Below are 18,894 nucleotides of genomic sequence, written 5' to 3' on the forward strand. Positions count from 1 at the left end.
AGTTCTTTGTTTTTAAACTTATATACATGTTTCACTTCCAAAGAGCACTTTGAACAATAAGAATCTGAATCCAGTGAGCACTCCTACAGAAATACTAACTTTAAATACTGAATGTGGCCAGGCACTGCATTTAAAAGACAACAAACACACGCAACCCTGATTTAAATCCACCAGACGGGCCACCTGGAGTCCAGTTCTGCCCATGAATCTGGAAAGTGTGAAAACTGCTGTGAAGTTTACATTAAAATCCACAGTTATTCCTGTTAAAGTGAGACCACAGAGCAGAGAACAATGTCTGCAAAGTTAAAAGTGACACTCGTCTAGATGATGAAGCTGTAAATCCTTACCATTTAGTTATATGTTACTAACAATTAGTTAATCCAATTCTTCCTACTGTATATTACTGTATACTGTCTGTGAAGGTTCTCAGTCATCCAGGTCACCGTAGAGAGTCCTAATCAAAATCCTCTACCTAATCATAATTAGGTAGAGGATCATCAGGGGGTCCTTTGTCCCTCTTTGGGGGGAAAACTCCCACTGGGTTTAAATCTGGGACTCTCCACCATTTGGCCCTTAGAACTGAAGAAGCTTCTCGGATGAGAGGTGAAACATCTTCAAGCAACTCAAAGAAGTCCAGACGCTTTTCTTTCCAAGCTCCTTAGATTACTGTATACTAGTATTCTTATTGTATATATTGTTCCTCTGTCTCTCTTGCTGCGTTGAGCATGTGTGTGACAAAATAATTTCCCTCGGGATAAAGTTCTTCTTATCTGATCTGTGACGTCTCTGAACATTTACAGAGCTCTACCGGCCTCTAGCGGAGAAACGAGAAAACTGCACGTTATTCAACATCACTCATCAGTCATATATCCAATGACGTTGTTCTTCGCAATAAGTGCAAACGTTTCCAGTATTTTCTTTCTACACAACATTAAGGGAAAGCGCGAACGCAGTCCCCACTACCAGAAATTATGTAGTCGAGATTCCCGCATTTGGGGAATTCGCAGGCTGTCAGCAAAGCCAGAGTGCAATAGCTAAGCCTCGGCCTGAGAGAACCACCTTCTTGATCATGGTATCTCTCCTACCAGGTAAGTATAACTTCTCCAGCTCACGCATGGGGAACTCTTTCACATACAAACCCTGCACACTCACGGTGCTCACAATCTCACAATCAACACAAACACAGCCTGTAGGAAGCTGGGACTACACACTATTTATATATACACATGAAGCAGTTTCCAACAGAACCCCATAAGGTTATTTAGCTTTTAAAAAAATACCGGGAGAATTTTCCATCATGCATTGCTGCATCTGCGCAACAAGAGCTAGCTGAAAGAAAACTTTTTTCATCCATTTAACCTCCTTAAATCCACCAACAGACCACCAGGAAGTTCATCTAACTCAAAGGTCAAGCACGCTGCTAAACGAGTTTGTCTGATACTCCGGGAAAAGAGGATAAACGCAAACGTTTTCGAGCTTGCGTTCTTCCGGTCTTTTCGTTAACTGCTGCTAGGCAACCAACAGTTTCCCGCTACGGTCTCGGGGTATGAACAGCGCTGCTCACGAAAACACGTCTGTGAACATGTCCGAGTGCAACAAACAGCCAGAAAACAATCCAAATAAAAACCCTCTAAAATTTTACTCATTAACAACGACTGAATTCACTCAGAGCGAATTTTTTGCTTTGGCGGGAGTTTATTACCTGCTAAAGATGGCAGGACGTCGCAAATCACGTGGGTCCGGCGCACATACACGTGTTAGTACACGTGCTATAGAGTATAAATATACTATAAATTATAGTTTAGTTTAATATACCAGAATATTTTTTATAAAAGAGTTGGCAGGTTGTCTTGTAATCGGAAGGTTGCCAGTTCGAGCCCCGGCTCGGACAGTCTCGGTCGTTGTGTCCTTGGGCAAGACACGTCACCCGTTGCCTACTGGTGGTGGTCAGATGGACCGGTGGCGCCAGTATCCGGCAGCCTTGCCTCTGTCAGTGAGCCCCAGGGTGGCTGTGGCTAAAATGTAGCTGCCATCACCAGTGTGTGACTGTGTGTGTGAATGGGTGGATGACTGGATGTGTAAAGCGCTTTGGGGTCCTTAGGGACTAGTAAATCGCTACACAAATACACGCCATTTGAAAATTACAATCACCCCCCTCATCAAATGACCACAAGAGGAAAATGCAAATGAACCAAAAGTACTCATTAATCCGGACACAAGAACCTTTTGTAGTTTTTTTTAAAGTTATTATTTTATCAATATACATATTTTCCCTCGATTCCTCAACACATAAACTCCAAACGCATTAAAAAAATATACATAATGGTCATTCTAATGTAACCAAATATCAGCGCCCCCAGTTGAATAATTTATGTCACTGCGCATTTTCCCGCCATGCTCGGAAGAAAAACGTGAGTTGTGTAAATGAGCTTCTAAACCACTTACCTTAAAATGTAAAAGTCAAAACAGGTCAGCTTTATAGGCAGGTAATAAACGTGGCAAACAGCACAGATAGGAAAAGATACACAAGGGACGGAAGGGGTGGGGCACTTCAAGGTTAAAACGTGCTACATAATCCCAAAGAAAACCTCTGCAAAACTCCGGGAAAAGTGCCCTTCTTCGAAGCACCACACGCGGTCACCAGTAAGCCAATCAGAGAGCGCAGTACCATTTGGGTAATAGCAACTAATTAATGAAAAAAAAAAATGGTTTGAATTCGTTGAATAAAAGTTTGCAGTTTTATTTGAATCAAAACTATTATTTTAGATTTTTTCCTGTTATAAATATAATTTCATAGTGTGAACATTTTTTTAAAATAAATGTAAAATGAACATTTCAGCAGATCAATCTGAAATTAAACTCAGATGTGAATATGTACCTTTTTTCTGCATCATTTAGGCTGGAAATTATTTATGTGATGTAAATTGGAGGTAGTCCGTGCTGAGCCCTGAAGGTCAGAATTATAATCTCAAAATGGACCCTGAATTTAATGGGGAGCCAATGCAGCTGGATCAGCAGGGGAGTGACATGGGAGTACCTGGAAGCCTTGGTCAAAAGCCTTGCAGCAGCATTTTAAACACCCTGCAGACGTTCCAAGGAAGCATTACTTAGACAGATACACAACGAGTTACAATGGTCTAAACAACATGCATGTATAATCATTTCAAGTTCAGAACGTGACACAATAGGACTCAGCTTAGCAATATTTCTTAAGTGGTAGAAACAGGAGCGGACCAGAGATTATATATAATATCCAAGGACAGAGCTGAGTCAAATATAACACCACACCCGGTACCAAACCGGTACCGGTCCGAGGCCCGGGGGTTGGGGACCGCTGGCCTAAAGGAGATATATGAATATCATCTGCATAACAATGATACAAAATGTCCTTAAAAGTGCTGAGAATCTCCTAAAGAGGGAGTAAATACAACAACAAAAAAAACAGTACGGGTCCCAAGACAGAACCTTGTGGTACACCATAGGCAAGAGAAGCGAGAGAGGACCTGAATTTGGAGGTAGCCACAGAGAAGGATTGTCACACAGATAGGATTTAAACCACTCCAAAGCAGTTCCTGATATACCCACCCAGTGTTTTAGTCTATCAAAGAGAATATGATGGTCGACAGTATCAAAGGCAGGTCCAACCACAGTAAAACAGTGCACTCGCCAGCATCATAATTCATCAATATATCACTGGACACTCTAAGAAGTGTAGTTTTGGTGGAATGAGCTCTACGAAAACCAGATTGGAAATGATCAAGAATGTTATGTTCATCAAGAACTGCTGTGAGTTGCTTGGCCACAGCCTTCTCTAAAATCTTGGCAATAAATGGTAATTTTGAGATCTATAGGTCTATAGTTGATACGCAGAGAAACATCAAGTTTGGGCTTTTTTTAACGGTGGGTGAATAACAGCACTTTTACGAAAAACAGGGACCTGACCAGAAAGCAGAGAGGCATTGATAATTGTAAGCACACTAGGACCAATGGACTGAAAGACGTTTTTAAACAAAGGTCCAGATTAAACATCGAGAGCGCAGGAGGACAATTTCATTGAATCAACTAATTTGAGCAGCTCAGGTAAGGACACTGGTAAAAACCTTTTTAAAGTAACAGGACTAAAAGAGTTTGGAGCAGACAAGAGGTACACAGAAGGAGAGATATTGTTTCTCAGCTTGCTGACTAAAGATGATGTGAATTGAATTATTATTCTTATAACACATTAATATAACATTAATGTAGATTATTTATTCTTGAATTTTTTTCTCTTCAATAATAAAAGAAAACATCCATTTTTAGTAAAAGTTTGAATCTGTTCTGGTGAGTAAGCTGGAGGTTAATGGAGGATATCAAAAGTACAACACACATTCATGGGAATCATGTTTATCTCATGTTGTTGAAACATGAAGGTTGGACATGTTGGATTACTGGAATTCCCACAGATCCTGTCCCACAGTCAGAGGTCCTCACGCTGCAGTCCTTTGAAATAATCTGAAAAATCTGACTGACATTGTCGTGGTCCTGAGTCTGGTGACTCAGTGTTTTGTGTTTCTTTCTTATGTTCTTGATTATTCTGATTGTTTATTCCATTAAGATTTGCCATTTGGTAGGTTTCTATTCTGTGCCTTCCCTGGTCCCACTTTTCTGTGTTCCCTCTGTCTGTCCATGATGTTACGTCTGCTAATTAGTCTGCGTCTTTTAAGTTCTGCGTCTCGTCTGTTTACTTCCTGTTTTACTTTGTAGGTCTGCGCTCTCCCTGTCTCGTCAGTGTAATCACCGTCAGCTGTGTCTCCCAGCTGTTTAGCTCTGTAAACCTCTTGTATTTAGTGTCTGCGTCTTCCTCTGCTTTTTGTATTCCCAGTTCAGTTTGTGCACAGCAATAAAGCTGTTAAACTTTTTGTCTCTGCGTTTGTGAGTCCTGCATTTTGGGTCCTCTCTCCCTGCACACAGCCATGACAGACATATGTTAAAGACTTTGTAGTATTGTATTAACCAACGGAGCACTTTGCTCTCAGACTGCAGGCCTTACTCGTGGTTTCAGGAGGCAGAACCTTCAGCTTTCCGTGTTCTGTGGAACCAGTTCGGATCAGATGACCCTGAAACCTCCCATAGTTATGAAATATCCCATAGTTATAGTCAGGTCTAAAATGCTGACGGCTTCTGTGATGCTCTCCCCTGTACTTTGTCTTCTTTCTCGTCAGTTTTTTTTTGTCAGGAGTTTTTGTATAATTACAAATTATTTGTTTATGCGTGTCTTCGCTCAGTAAATATTCCCTTTTTTTGCGCAGCTTTTTAACAATCATGCCTGCAGCTCAGATTAACCTTAGAAGAAGAAGAAGAAGTCCTTTACTGGTCTGGCCCCTGAGATCAGATTGGGCCACCAAACAGCACGAGTTTAAGGATGTAAATAGCACCATGTGTTTGAGCATTGTATAGATCTGCTCAAGCCCCCGACCCACCCACACAACACACACACAGTTTATGGTGAGGTCAGTTTTAACCACTGCAGTCGTGTTTACGAATGAACAAACTTTCACTTCAAATCCAGAAACACAGGAAACGTTAACAACATCAAGTCTCTCTTTACACATTGCACAAATCTGAATCCCAATAATACTCAGCCATGACATTCAAAACACAAACAAGTTCAGAAAACAGTCACTGGTGTGGAGTGAAGAGAACAAGTTTCATCAATGCATGCAAAAAAAGATCCACAGGCACTTTAAAGACACAAAAACCGACGATCACACAGAGTCCAGTGAGAGGATTTTATCCCTGAGATCCCCCAGCAGACACGACGAGTTGATTTCCAGATCAAGACTTTTGAACATCTGAGAGATTTACACGAGTTCTCTCAGAGCGATAAAACCTAAAACCTGACTTTGGATTATTTACGTCTATGTTAAACAATGTTAAACCTCGTAACCTTAAAAATATGTACACAAAACCAAGCTTCATGCAGTCGTACCTCTTTATCTTGTAGCTTGACATGCAAAGGACAGTTTAATCACATCCACACATGAGAAAAACGTTCAGTTCTTAAGCAGGAAATCAGTCTGGGGAGCCGAACCCTGAACAAATACTGGGACTGCATGTTCATGAGTTAGCTACCTTTTAATGATTCCACTTTCATTTTTATTTTACTTCAAAGCGCTAACGTTGACTTGAAATGTGATTGACAATCGCATGTTAAACTCGTTCTCCCATTAAGGCAGCTTGCAGGAACAATCAGTCTGACAATATTGACTTTAAAAGTAGTTTTAGTGGCAGGAGGAGGAGCCACTCTCCTCTGAGCGCCTCGTCTGGTCTCTAAAGGAAGAGAAAGCTCATCACTTCGGTCACGGTGAGGGTGGAAAAGATTCCACGCTCAGGTCTCCACAGACGCTCCCTTCTTCTCTCACTCGTGAACAAGACCCTGACTGGAAGGTAAACTTTTGTCTGATATTCACGGAACCATACGGCGCTCCTGAAATGACTGTTTTTGAAACACGACGTGATCAGTTAGAACCAGAACTGACTGTGTCACGACTCGAGACTGACAAGTCAACAGGATAAACGATCATAATTTACAAAAAGAACTTCACGTTTTATTAAATATAGCCTGAACCTTGCAGCTGAGCTCACAAGGTCATCGGGAGAGTGTTTACCGAGGTCACTGAAGGCTGTTTTCACACAGACAACTAGAAGTGTTTTTGTGGCCCAAGTCGCAGGTTTATCAGACTCTGACACTATGTCCATGCAGTAAGCCTGTGTAAACACCCTGAGACACAGCAAAGGCCAAAAAAAGAACACACACACACACACACACACACACACACACACACACACACACACACACACACACACACACACTTTTTTAAGTCTGAATCTGTCATTGAGGTTGTTCAGGCTTATTTTTTGGCTAATTGATGAAGTCCTGGGAGATTTTTCAGCAGAGAGCGAGAACCGTAAATGTACAACAGAAAGCAAACAACCTTACATTGCTCTGATTCCCTGCTTTGTTTATGCATAAAAATCCTAACGAACGACCCTGCAGGAAGCTAGATTCTCACAGGGAGCGGATAAGGGCGACCGAGGCGGCAGAGGTGAAACCGGGTCACAGTGTTTTTATAAACAGATGTTTTTATAAAGTTCTGCATTCGGGAAGTGGCTGTGTAAATTAGCAATGCATACATTACATAATACACGAAGGCTGGACCAAAACACGACAGCGGGAATATATAAGCATCGTCAGGAGGAAAGATGTTCCCAGTGCGACCTTTCAGGAGCTCCATATTCAGTGATTGTGTGTCAGAAAATGTAAAAATCCAAGTTAAGCTTTCAGGATTGTAGTGTTTGAAATTGTCCTTAAAAAAAAAAATTCAGAGGAAGTTGAAATCAGTACCATCGGGAGTTTTAGCCAATCATCCTTGAGCGTCCTGCCATTATTCCACAATCTACCGGACAGACAAAAAACAAACTCTCCATCCTCTCTCCTCTGAAGAAAACGATTTAAAGCCTGAGTTTGTTAATCCCACGCTGAATCATCACATCGGTCTCTGTCGGAGAACACCTCCGTCGCCGCTTCCTGCTGCATCGCTGTTCTCTTTCAGCAGAGGTCTGAGCTCTAAAAACACAAATAAGCCCATCTGTTACTGAAATGGACCTGAAAACCTGTCTGTAGAGGTTTGTAAAAAACAGTTCACAGTGTTTCCCAACATATAAAACACTTTGGGTTTTATATAAATCGACACCGAACGTCTTTTAATTCAAAGTCTATCAAAATGCTGCGTCAACTGTTCACAACTTACAATTTAATATTTAATAAAAGATCAGGCACTGACTGGGTCATTGAAGAATATCAGATTTCTCTGCTAGATTCCGAGGGGCTCAAGTGGGAAGTTATTCTTCCAGATTTGTAACAACTTTAATATTAAACCCGAGGCTAAAGCCTTGAAACTGCAGCTGTTATTCATATTCTGGAATCGCAGGGAACTGGTTCTGCTGGTTGAACCATCATCTCCTCAGTAACCTGCAGTCTGTCACTTCTCTGTCCCTCCGGTAAATAAACACCACTGTGATGTCAGATTATACTTTATCATCCACATCCTTACGAGAGCACCCACTCCTTCCAGTGAGATTTCAAAGCTGTTTCTTTTCTCACCTTTCATCTCCGTTTCCGTCTTGCTGCCGTTTTCTTTGGACGAGTTTGGACCCTCGTCGTTATCAGGCATCGCTGAAGCACCGGTGGGTTTCAACCCATCTACGTTGTCCATCTTCACCAGGCAGAGATTCTGCAGCAGGCCCATGGGGTCGAAGCTTTCTCCGGCATGCTCGCCTCGTCTCCTCAACATCTCCAACACCTACAGCCAGAAATCGTCAGGGAAGAAACGCACCATGTAGGATACTAAAACATGCTTTATTTAAACCCGGCAGGGCTGCAGGAACACCACAACAAAACAACACAAGTGCAAAAATCTGCCTCCAATTCAGTTTGCAGTACTTTATGTGTTCATGCATGTACAAAAACCACAAAGTTGATTCTCTGGACCTGCACAACGCTTTCAGTGGGAGAAATGCGTCCTCACTCATCCACGCCTCAACTGGCCGAACGTTTCCACAACCTTATACACACTAACGTTGCGTAACCATAGAAACCAGTGCGATTACATAACAATGAACCACGAGAGCGTCATCATAAATGGTCAGTGGTCATGTGGGCTATTCACAGGGATCACGGCACTGTGGATGATAAAAGTCACACTCCTATAATACTGTTTATAAGGTCTGCTGAGACTCAGTGATCAAAACGCTTCTCACACTGAAAATGTTCCATCCAGATGAACTGAAACAACTTCCTGAGATATTTTTTCCCAGTATTAGAGTTACCAAACCACATGTAGGACAAAGAGCATGCCTACGTGGGACAGTTTCTGACAATGAAGGGTAGACTGGGAGAGGTTTAACATGTGAAGGAGTCATATGCACTTTGTTTTCTTCTAACAGGCATAAAAGGATGAAGTTTGGTTTCATGCTCTCATTCATATGCTCACATATTCAGAGAGACAAAATGCCTTTTTTTAGCCCCGAGTTTCTTGTGCAACATCTATTTAAGCCGATCAGAATGTGGGATTTTATCACAACACATGAAATGGGAGAATGGGACATAAAGAGGGAAATCGGGTCAACGTAACTATTCCAAACACAACAGAAGGATCTGGTTTCTCATGTACGAATGATTTGATTTTATGGTCAAACAACTTCACTTAAACTCAGACCAAAATGTTTTCAATGCTGACAAAGTTCGGCCGTTTGTCATTTCTGATGCTCTAAAATACACACCTTCATATATTTGTAGGATTTCAGTTCACTGATGTTCTCCTCCAGTAGGAGCAGGTAGAGCGAGAGATCGTCACATTGGCCACCGGGTTTGGGCAGGATGCTCACAGTGGGCAGTGATTGGTAGGTTTCAAGGAAGTGGGCGTGGTCATAGCAGTACAGGGGACGCAGACTGGCGTAGATCACAACTGGAATCAACGTGGCGAAGACGATCAAGTTTACGAAGCTGAGAAGAGTAATCAGAGAGATGGAGGCCTTAAGTATCCCAAAAGACCAACCTACTGGCATAATGGCAACAAAAAAACTCTTTTTATCCAATGAAATGTGTCAAAAATGTGTCTTTTGGAGACTGACTCACTTTTTGGAGCCAGCCTCTAGTGGGCGTTAGAGGAACTGCAATTTATGCCACTTTTTTTTTAACCCCCTGCCTGGTACCTGCAGTCTGCCATTCCCACTTTAATGAATTTCAGTTTTTACTATCCTCAAAAGAGTTCAGATCTAATCATTGCACCACAGGTAAACTTGTTTGTAAAGCACAAATCAAAGCTTATTCTGATTTTTGATTCATCAACTCTTCAATTCAAAGCTCAGGAAAATACCTCAGCAAGGAGAAGACTCCCACGGCAATGAGCTTACACTGCACCCTGTCGGGGACGCCGGTGTCTGACTCGAGCAGGCCGACACGCAGCTTGCAGCCGAAGTCGTCTGTAGTGGAGGCCAGGCGGAGGTAGTAGCCCAGGCAGACGCAGGCGCAGAGCAGGGTGAGCAGAGTCAGAACACGGCACAGGAGGTAGTAAATGATCAGCTTCCGCGAGCAGCGTTTGGTCATCAAGAACTTCTCCACCATTGGGTAATTGAAGCAGCCTTCGGTGGGATCGCTGTGGGAAGAAAGGGTAGAAAGATCAGATTAAAGTGAGGTTGTGCTGGTTCTTTATGGATTTGCTGGTAAACACACAGACAGACCAGTGGATGCAACAGTTATTCCTCTGATTGGAAGCTTTTTGCCATGTTCCCAAACAATGAAGTGCATCCTTCCCACCCTGTTGGCTGTAAAGTGCTGTACCTGTCAGCGGACGGCTGCTCCGCTGTTGCCATCCGTTTGGCCAGAGTGACGGCGCGGTTATAACAGCGGTCCAGCTCCTCCATGATGAAGGCGAGGTCAGACTGCAGGAGCGGCGCAGCGCAAAATCTCCAGAACAACGCCGGGGCGTACATGAGCACGGCCACCAGCAGCAGGATGTAAGGAAAGAACTGGAGAGAGGACACATGAGAGGAGGCAGCAGAGCTTTAAATAAGACATAAACAATCACATTAGCGGTGACGTTTCAACAAATACGACTGCTGATAAAAGAAAGGTGTGGACAGCTGACACACTGACACCGAGGCTGCTGTTATGCTGGTGTTTGCGTTGATAAACTAATGCCTGATGAAACAGACAGAGATAACAGTTTCACTTTCATAGAGAAATGAGAGAGTGTGTGTGTGTTTAGTTCTCCGGTCTTACAGTGGAGTAGTATCTCACATCATAAACCATAAAGTTTACAAGTGCTTTAAGAAATTAAACAGATAGTGAATAAACTTAAATGAACATCTCTTTTCTCTGGCTCTGTAGCAGAGACCCTCAGCCACCTGGCCCGATTACTGCAGTGGGATTTCCACCAAAGCCCTGAAAGATCTCCACTCTGTCCAAACCTTGGCCGCTAGGCTTCTAACAGGCTCTTAGCTCTGGGCACATATCACCCCCACGCTCATAAATCTCCACTGACCCCTCAGCACCCCTCTGACCTGCTGCACCCAACCACAGGTCTGCTTTCTATCCCTCACCCAACCTCCACGCCTCTGGGCACAGAGCCTTCACTGTGGGCTGAAGGCTCTGAGCTTCACATCGACCTTTTTATGAAACATTTAAGAGACTTCTCAAAACTCGCCTTTTTGTTTATTGATGCTCTTATATTGAGTGTCAGCTTGTTTCTGTTCTTTATGTGACAGATATTAATACGGTTCCATTTTGCTATTGAAACTATGACAGACAGATCACAGACAGATCACAGACAGATCACTTGGATTGGGTGTAAAATGTGGCCTTTTTAAGACGTGACAATTTTATGTGGATGCCTCCACGTAGTCTCCAAAAATAAGGTGAATTAAAAAGGGTGGAAACAAAGTTTCCCACGGCGATCACACTCACTTAATATCAACTCTTTATTTTAACAAACAAACAAACATTTTTAAATGAAAAACAAAAAGAAATCAGCAGATTTAGAGCGGCAATGAGCCAAGAGTGAAACTGTGAAGGCGAACCGATAATTTGATTTGAATCTAAGCTTCTCTCTGTGATTAGCCTCCAGACTCCAGTGGATTGTACTTAGAAATGAAACCAACTACAGACTGAGTGACATAAGAACCACAACCCCCCCAAAAAAGGGGTGAATCATAACGAAAGAAAGATATGGGCATGCCCTTTCTCATTAATGACAAAAACCTGAACCATGAAGAGGACTGGTAGAGCAGACTCACGTTTCAAACCCGACAGAATGAGCTGAAAGGCAGAAAGCAAAGCTCTGAGGGTTAACTGTGCTTTTGTGCACCATCAGCTGTTTGATCGCCGGATTTCTTGTGCAGGTTTATCCGGTGTCATTACAGAAAGATCGTTGTAGGTATGTAAGGAAACATGCACGCCCATTACAGTCCTCAGAATGCACCCTACTAAAAATATCCGAACCACACCCTGAAATCACAAACCCGAGGCTGCCTGTGAATGCCAGAAAGCTTTCAGTCTGAATCAAACGGTGAGATTAAGATGGCTTACACCTTTTCAGTAACTGTAGCACTGTGTGTGTGTACCTTGTGCAGCCACAGAGGTAGAGTCTGTGTGTGCACGGCCGCCCAGCAGAAGGAGTCCACATAAGCTGCCTGCCTCCATGAGAAGTTAGTCGGAGCAAAGCAGCTGATCTGAGTACCTGAGAGAAACATGGAGACATGAAATAAGCCCCAGCAGCAGGGTCAGAATCAACACGAGTGACACGGCATAACCTTCAGTCCACAGTCTACTTCCTGGAAACAGATCAGGATTCTTGCAAGACCAGATCTGTCTGTGGTTGAGTGGATTTCTTAGAAAGATTTCTCACAGAATCAAGTGACCCAGACTGGGCTCGTACAGGTTCGAGTTAAGACTGTAAGGCTTTTTAAACATGACTGTGAATAAAATTGAAGAAAACATCAGTCGCACGGCGTTAGAGATGCCAGCTGGTTGGTTCAGGAGACGTTCTGTCAGAAATGCCAGGCGATGAGTAAAAGGCATTCTGTAGGTTCTTTCATCTTTTTTAAACATTCATTTGTTGTTTGTCTGAAACTTGTGTTTTCATACTGCTATAAGACAAATTCAAACACACCTGGAGTTTAGCATCTTCCCGATGGACACGTAGACACGTGGACTGGTTCCAAGTTCAGATCTTTAGACCACTTTAGACCCACACAGACAAGATCCGAGGAACTAAGCTACCCGAGAGGCTAAAAAGCCCAACTGACCTCATATTTTATACAGGAAATCTTTTTATAAACCAATCTGTCTGTGTTTATCACACCTGTGCCGTTTCCTTTATCTATGAACAGAATTTCTGCATCTGCCACCAAAGTACGGACACAATTTAAGAGCAGCATGGAAGAAAAACTGCAGGTAAAAACAAGAAGCGAGGACAGAAAAACGGCCACATGTAAGCAAAGCAGCGTCAGAGGAAATGGAAGTGTTTTAAGGAGAAGATATTTATGAAAAGGGTAGAACCGTCTGTTAGCCGACACGACCTGAAAAACATCACGGGGCAGTGATTAGAAGCCGAAAATTACAGAAAATGAATAAATGAAAAGCTTTAGGAGAAGAAAACTGACAAAAATGTTTCTATGATTAGAAATATGACAGTGGCGCGTACAGATGTGCAGCTGGAGTCTCTTAAAGGCTATTCAGGCTGGCTCTTCTTCATGAGATTACCACCTAACATTTAACTATCGCACAGTCACCTGCGTCATGGAGCCAACTTTGCTCGTTCCCTGGCTTCACTCACCGACTGAGACCTCCTGAGCGAAAGCCAGAGAGATGAGGAGGAGGGGAAGGCCCACGGCCACGCAGGTCACGATCTTGTCCACGGCGAGCTCCGTTCGAACGTTGCGGTATCGAGCCTGGTTCGGGTCCTTCAGCAGAAAGTCGCTGAACACGTACTCTGTAGCCACGTGTGCAATGGCCATGTCTATGCTCTGCTCTTACCTGTTGACACAAATCAACAGGCATCTCCATTAGCACATCTCACAGAGGTAATACGAATGCGTCACATTAAAAATCAATCAGATCTGATCAAAGTTTCCAGCTGACCCCGCAGAATCAGCTCGCTCTGTGCCATGACTTTGGTTGTTTTACCTTCATACTATGAATACGTTTGGCTTAAATTTGATGCATTTTCACAAATGTTTTTCAGTATTTTTGGGCACTAATGTCTTTAGAAATACAGCAGATATTCAGAAACTTATCCTGCGATATTAATGATCAAAGTTGGTTACAGAAAAATTTGCTTGAAACAAAATATTTTTGGCTTTACACTGAGACGCTGAGTGTGGGCTTGTTTTCATCTGGCTATCTGTTGTACTTCTGAAGTTACGAGGGTGTGAAACATGCTTCGAAGCTACGAATTAAAAACTGTCAAATTTCAACCCACACCTGTGCACCTCGAGGGCCTGTAACTGTGAAAATGGCCTTTATATATTATATTAAACTGAGTTTGCACGGCTCTGACATGTTCCCCGAGTTCCCGTCGCCTTTTTGCCAGGCAAATTTAATCTGAGCGATGCAAAGTAGCACACGAGGTGAACGTGTCCTGTTACAGCAGCTACTTAATTTCCCAGCTCGCTGCCTAATGTCGCTCTAACGCAGTCATAATTAAATAATGCACTAACATAATAACCTGTATTAGTCTTTAATTAGACATTCCAGATTCCATAATGAGGTTTTGCTCATTTTGTTCACCAACAGCAGCTTTCTTTAACTCCACTTTCTCCTGTTTGTTAGTGTTCACTCCGTGAGCACTTTATTAGGATCATGGCTCCATGTGCATTCGTGCAAATTAGCCAGTCATGTGGCAGATTCAGATAATTTGTGTAAATTCTATTATTACTCAGAGTCACAGAGATTAAAGTTGGGATGATCTATGGGAAAAGAAAATCATCACAGACAGAAAGGACACGCTCCATCTGAGAATATCTGCTAAAAATGAAAGGTAAACCACAGCTGACCCACCGTTTTATCTAAAGTGTCTGTATTTAAATCAAACTTTGACTTCTTGTCTCGATTATTTAGTTCACATGAACTGAAATGGGCGCAGGGAGAGGATGAAGGAGCCTCCTCACTGGACATTTCTTTGGTCTTTGGAGGAAAAACCGCTCACACCACTTAGTGAAGGTCAGGCCACGTTCCTGCTCCACTTCCTGCAGAAAACTCACAATCAGCGAGCTGCCAGCATACTTTAAGACAACTCCTGGTCCACAACGGCTCTGACGATTGATCCCTGAGGGGATCCAGTGCAGGGTGAGAAACTGCTGGACAGGGTTTTATTGAGGCCGACCCTCTGAACTCAATCTTCCATCTTTGGGCACCTTTATTTTTTATTTTATTAACTGTAGAAAAGCATTAAACAGGCTGAAACAGTCGGGCTGTGCCGCTCCGAGTGACCTTTGGCGTGAATTCAACATGTTTATGGAACGAGGCTCAGCTGTGAGCATCACTTCAGACCCTCAGCAGTGTTTTCCTGTTCAGCTCTTAAAGCCGGCGCTCAGAGACACCGACAGTCATGTCGATGTTTTCCTCCATGATTCACGGTGACAGCAGATGTTTTCTGGATCTTGTAGTGTGTTTGGTACAGGTTCTGTCTGCAAAGCAAACTGCCCTACAGTGATATTGGTTTCATTTTGCTCTACTGAACAAATATTTCAACAATTTCCTCTTAATAAACTGAAGCTCGCACGCAATTTCACTTGTCAAAGGGTCAAAAATAGCAGGAAAACACACAGACCTCTGTTAAGTAAAGCAACACAGCCTCTTTGTCTTCACCGTGTGTGCCAGTCCTTCTTACATCCAGTTTCCCTCCTGATCTAAATATTCATCATGAGCATTTCTTGAAAGTCTGGTTAAGCTGAGAACGTTTGCTCTGTAGTCATTAACATAACAGCACAGAGCTATTTAAAATCACCTTCTGTTAAAGCCTGGAGCCTCACGGGTTATTATCCACAGCGTCATGTCACGAACAAAGATTAAGATTAGTCACTATGAGTCATGAGGTACCGGCCACTTCAGCCACCAGCGCCGCTGCTCCTCAGCTGTGCAACCTCAGACTCGTGGAGTAACGCGAAGCCTGATTTTAATAAAGAAGGATTTCAAAACCCCTCGTGATCATCTTCCCACGACATCATCGGCCTGCTTTGTTTGCTTTACTTGTTTATTTTCTTCATTTTTAATGCAAAGTCTTCATTATTCTCAAAGATGGGCTGACTACGCAACTCCGGAGCGTCAAACATGTTTTAGTTCAGGAGACCCGACCTGATCTGAAGTGGGAAAGACGACTGCATAACAACACACGGCCCTCCAAAGGTTTTAAAGCTTAAAGAAGCAGAATTAGAAAATACAAGAAGAGTACTTCAATTTGTCATGAATTGTTGTACTTGGGAAGTAAGTTAAGGCTAAATATACCTGACGTTAATGACAGTGTTACAAAACCTCATGTCAATCTCCATGGCACTTTTTCAAAAAATACAAATGAGGTTGTAGTTTGTTTCCTGCCTCGTGTCTTAAGAGCTTAAAAAAAGAAGGTAACACTGTGGTCCCCCACACCATCACACCAGCAGCAGCCTGAACAGCTGACACAAGGCAGGATCCATATTTTTCTTTATGCCAAATTCTGACCCGACCATCTGAAACCCACAGCAGAAACTGACACTCCCTTCTTCCAACCTTCTGTTGTTTAACGTTGGTGCCCCATGTGAACTGTCGTCTTAGCTGAGAACAGGAAACTGAAGCAACAGCGATGCACCAAAAATACTCAGAGGTTGTGGTCTGGCCCTGCAGCCCATCTGCCGCGCGCTCTGCCGCGCTGTGGATTCAGAGATGTGCTTCTGTGTTATCTTGGCTGTAGCACGTGTCTGTTGTTTGAGTTACTGTTACCTCCATATCAGCTCAAAGCAATCCAACCATTCTCCTCTGCCATCAGCGAGACCACTTTACTCCAAAATCTGCCGCTCACTGGATATTTTCTCATTTTCTGACCACTCTCTGAAACACTCAGACCCACCTGTCTGGTAGCAACAACCATGCCACGTTCAAAGTCACTTAAGTCACTTTTAAGTTCCCATTCTGATGCTGTTTGAAAATCAGCTGGTCCTACATGTCTAAATGCACTTAGCTGCTGCCATGTGATTGGCTGACATTTCTATTAATGAACAAATGGAAATGTGTACCTTATAAAGCTATAGATAGATGTTTAATGTCACAGAGGAAGGACAGAAAACCTTTAAATGTAGAGTTGCTGCAAAGTTGCTGTTGATTTTTTAAATCTCTTTATGATTTTTGACCTGTTTGTCTCCATCTAACAATATTTCCAACCTTCCAGACACGTTCCCTCCTCTGTAATGCATCACCATAATGAAAAATATGGACTTATTAATAATTGTACTTCCACTTTCACACTTTAAAAACCGCCAGTGGACCGAAAACGATACTTTAGAGGCCGTTTCTGGCCGGCGGGTCGCAAGTTTGACACCCCCGACGGCTGGGGTGGCTAACAGCGATTAAGTGGCATAAACAGACGGTAGAGTGACTTTTAACGAAGCTGTGATTTACTCAAAGCTGGCACACATCATAAACCCGCGCTTACCTGCTGCTGCTTCCGTCAGGTGTGTATCAAAGCGTCATGGCCGCGGTGGAGGCTGTGTGCAGCGAGAATCACTTCAGGTGCTTTCCAGCGCAGCTGCTCGGCGGTGTGACCGCCAGGCATTCAACAGACAGAACAAAACAACTTTCGAAATCAATCCTCTTCCTGTAAGACTCAAAACTCCTTCCGTTCGTCTTCATGGTGCCTTCACGGTTGGCTCAGAATTTTCCGATCTGTTGCTGCCTTCAAGTGCAGCGCGGGATTTTGTAACTTGTATCTCGGGAGTCAAACGGCGAGCAAACTCTGCTGAAATTTTTTTCTTTCTTTCTTTCTCTTTTTTTAAAAAAAAGTATTTTATCTGAAATATAAATAGTCACTGATCTTAAATTTATTGCAGGCTACACACATCAGAGTTAGGTGCTCATCCAGAAGATACAGCACTAACTTTTATACACTCTGAAACTGAGGGTAGTCTGCTGTCTGTTTCCAGAAGTCATGCAAATGACTAAAACTGTGTTTATTGGTTGATTCTTAAGATATTCATTCAACAGTCGCCTCAAGGTGCTTTATAATGAAGTTAAAGACCCTACAATAATACAGAGAACACTCTACAATCAAATGACCCCTTATGAGCAAGCACTGAGCAAGAAGTAGGCTGGGGCAGCCATCTGTGATGTATTTCAGTGCTGGACTTTGTAGACAGTCCCTGCATGCTCAGCAGGCATACAGACCAGTGCTGTTACAAAGGTCCAGGTCAGAGGTCAAGTTGTTTTTAATAAAAAAGAGAGCAGAATGAGCTTCAGTTTGCTTCAGTAAGAAGTGTGAAAGACTACATTTTAAATTGCAGGCCTGCTGCTGCTAATTAAGACACGGACACCCAGCAGGACTCATGTACATGACACAAATGTACAAAGTTTGATGAGCCCTCACCGAGTTTATTCATTTTTTTCCACCCCTTCATCAATAATTACACGTAGAATGTATGAGTACATAAATCAGAGCACCTCACCTGCAAAAATTTAGGGCACAAAAATATCTTCAGTAAAAGCTTTAAAGTAGCTGATATCAGATGGAAAATTAAGCTTTTTTCCATAAGTGTGAATGCATCATGAGCTGCTGCTTCAATAGTGGGTCAGTCGGCCTTTCTCTCCTCTTGTTCTCATTTTCCTTTCATTTGCTAAAACAGCTCCTGCTTCTGTGACTCATTTTGGAAGGACTGTAGCTTCACACTAAGTTCAGTTTGGTGGAGACTAACGCCCTTGGCAGTACAGTGGAAACATGAATGATTTTGTTGCACTCTACCTATTTATTTAAAAAATATAATTTCAAGCTTAAAGGTTTCAGGAAATAATATTCTAGTTCTTCATTTATTTGCTTGCTTGTTTCTTAGCTCTTGGGTGGGCCCCTGCGCAGGGCTCCCATTGGATGATTTGGCCCAGTAAGTATGTCAGCTCACAACCATCTCTGCACACAAACCAGAAACAAAGCTTTACAGGAGACATTCACAAACCGCTGGAAACCTGGGAGATGATGCTGCTCTCAGAACAGCGACTAACACCTCTCCTCTGACATCAGGACGGCAGCGCAGAGTCTCGGCACAGTGAAGACACTTCAGCACCAAACTTATTCCTGCGGCTGTTACACACAATCATATACACACATCTTTATATGC

General features: G+C 42.9%; 2 protein-coding genes and 1 non-coding gene across 3 annotated transcripts in view; all 3 read right to left on the reverse strand.

Annotated features, from left to right (window-relative positions):
- Positions 1-2,571, reverse strand: part of map4k1 (mitogen-activated protein kinase kinase kinase kinase 1) — a 60,324-nt gene extending 57,753 nt beyond the window's left edge. The window contains exon 1 of the mRNA XM_085183894.1: positions 2,446-2,571. The gene's annotated coding sequence lies outside the window, so the exon portion shown is untranslated. The remainder of the gene's footprint in view (positions 1-2,445) is intronic.
- LOC146503837 (U1 spliceosomal RNA) lies at positions 934-1,096 on the reverse strand. The gene has a single exon (XR_014869147.1). It is a non-coding gene; the product is annotated as a U1 spliceosomal RNA (small nuclear RNA).
- On the reverse strand, positions 936-17,427 carry LOC146503838 (pannexin-1-like). The gene is made up of 8 exons (XM_085183913.1): positions 17,226-17,427; positions 13,377-13,576; positions 12,163-12,278; positions 10,382-10,569; positions 9,918-10,196; positions 9,322-9,544; positions 8,144-8,342; positions 936-7,606 (listed from the first exon to the last, which is right to left on the reverse strand). The coding sequence occupies exons 2-8, from the start codon at positions 13,555-13,557 to the stop codon at positions 7,527-7,529; spliced, it is 1,266 nt and encodes a 421-aa protein (XP_085040039.1). The 5' UTR covers positions 13,558-13,576; positions 17,226-17,427; the 3' UTR covers positions 936-7,526.
- Positions 17,428-18,894: the final 1,467 nt, after the last annotated feature.

The sequence above is a fragment of the Neolamprologus multifasciatus genome, chromosome 14, assembly GCF_963576455.1.
Source record: "Neolamprologus multifasciatus chromosome 14, fNeoMul1.2, whole genome shotgun sequence".
In the NCBI taxonomy this organism is placed as follows: domain Eukaryota; kingdom Metazoa; phylum Chordata; class Actinopteri; order Cichliformes; family Cichlidae; genus Neolamprologus; species Neolamprologus multifasciatus.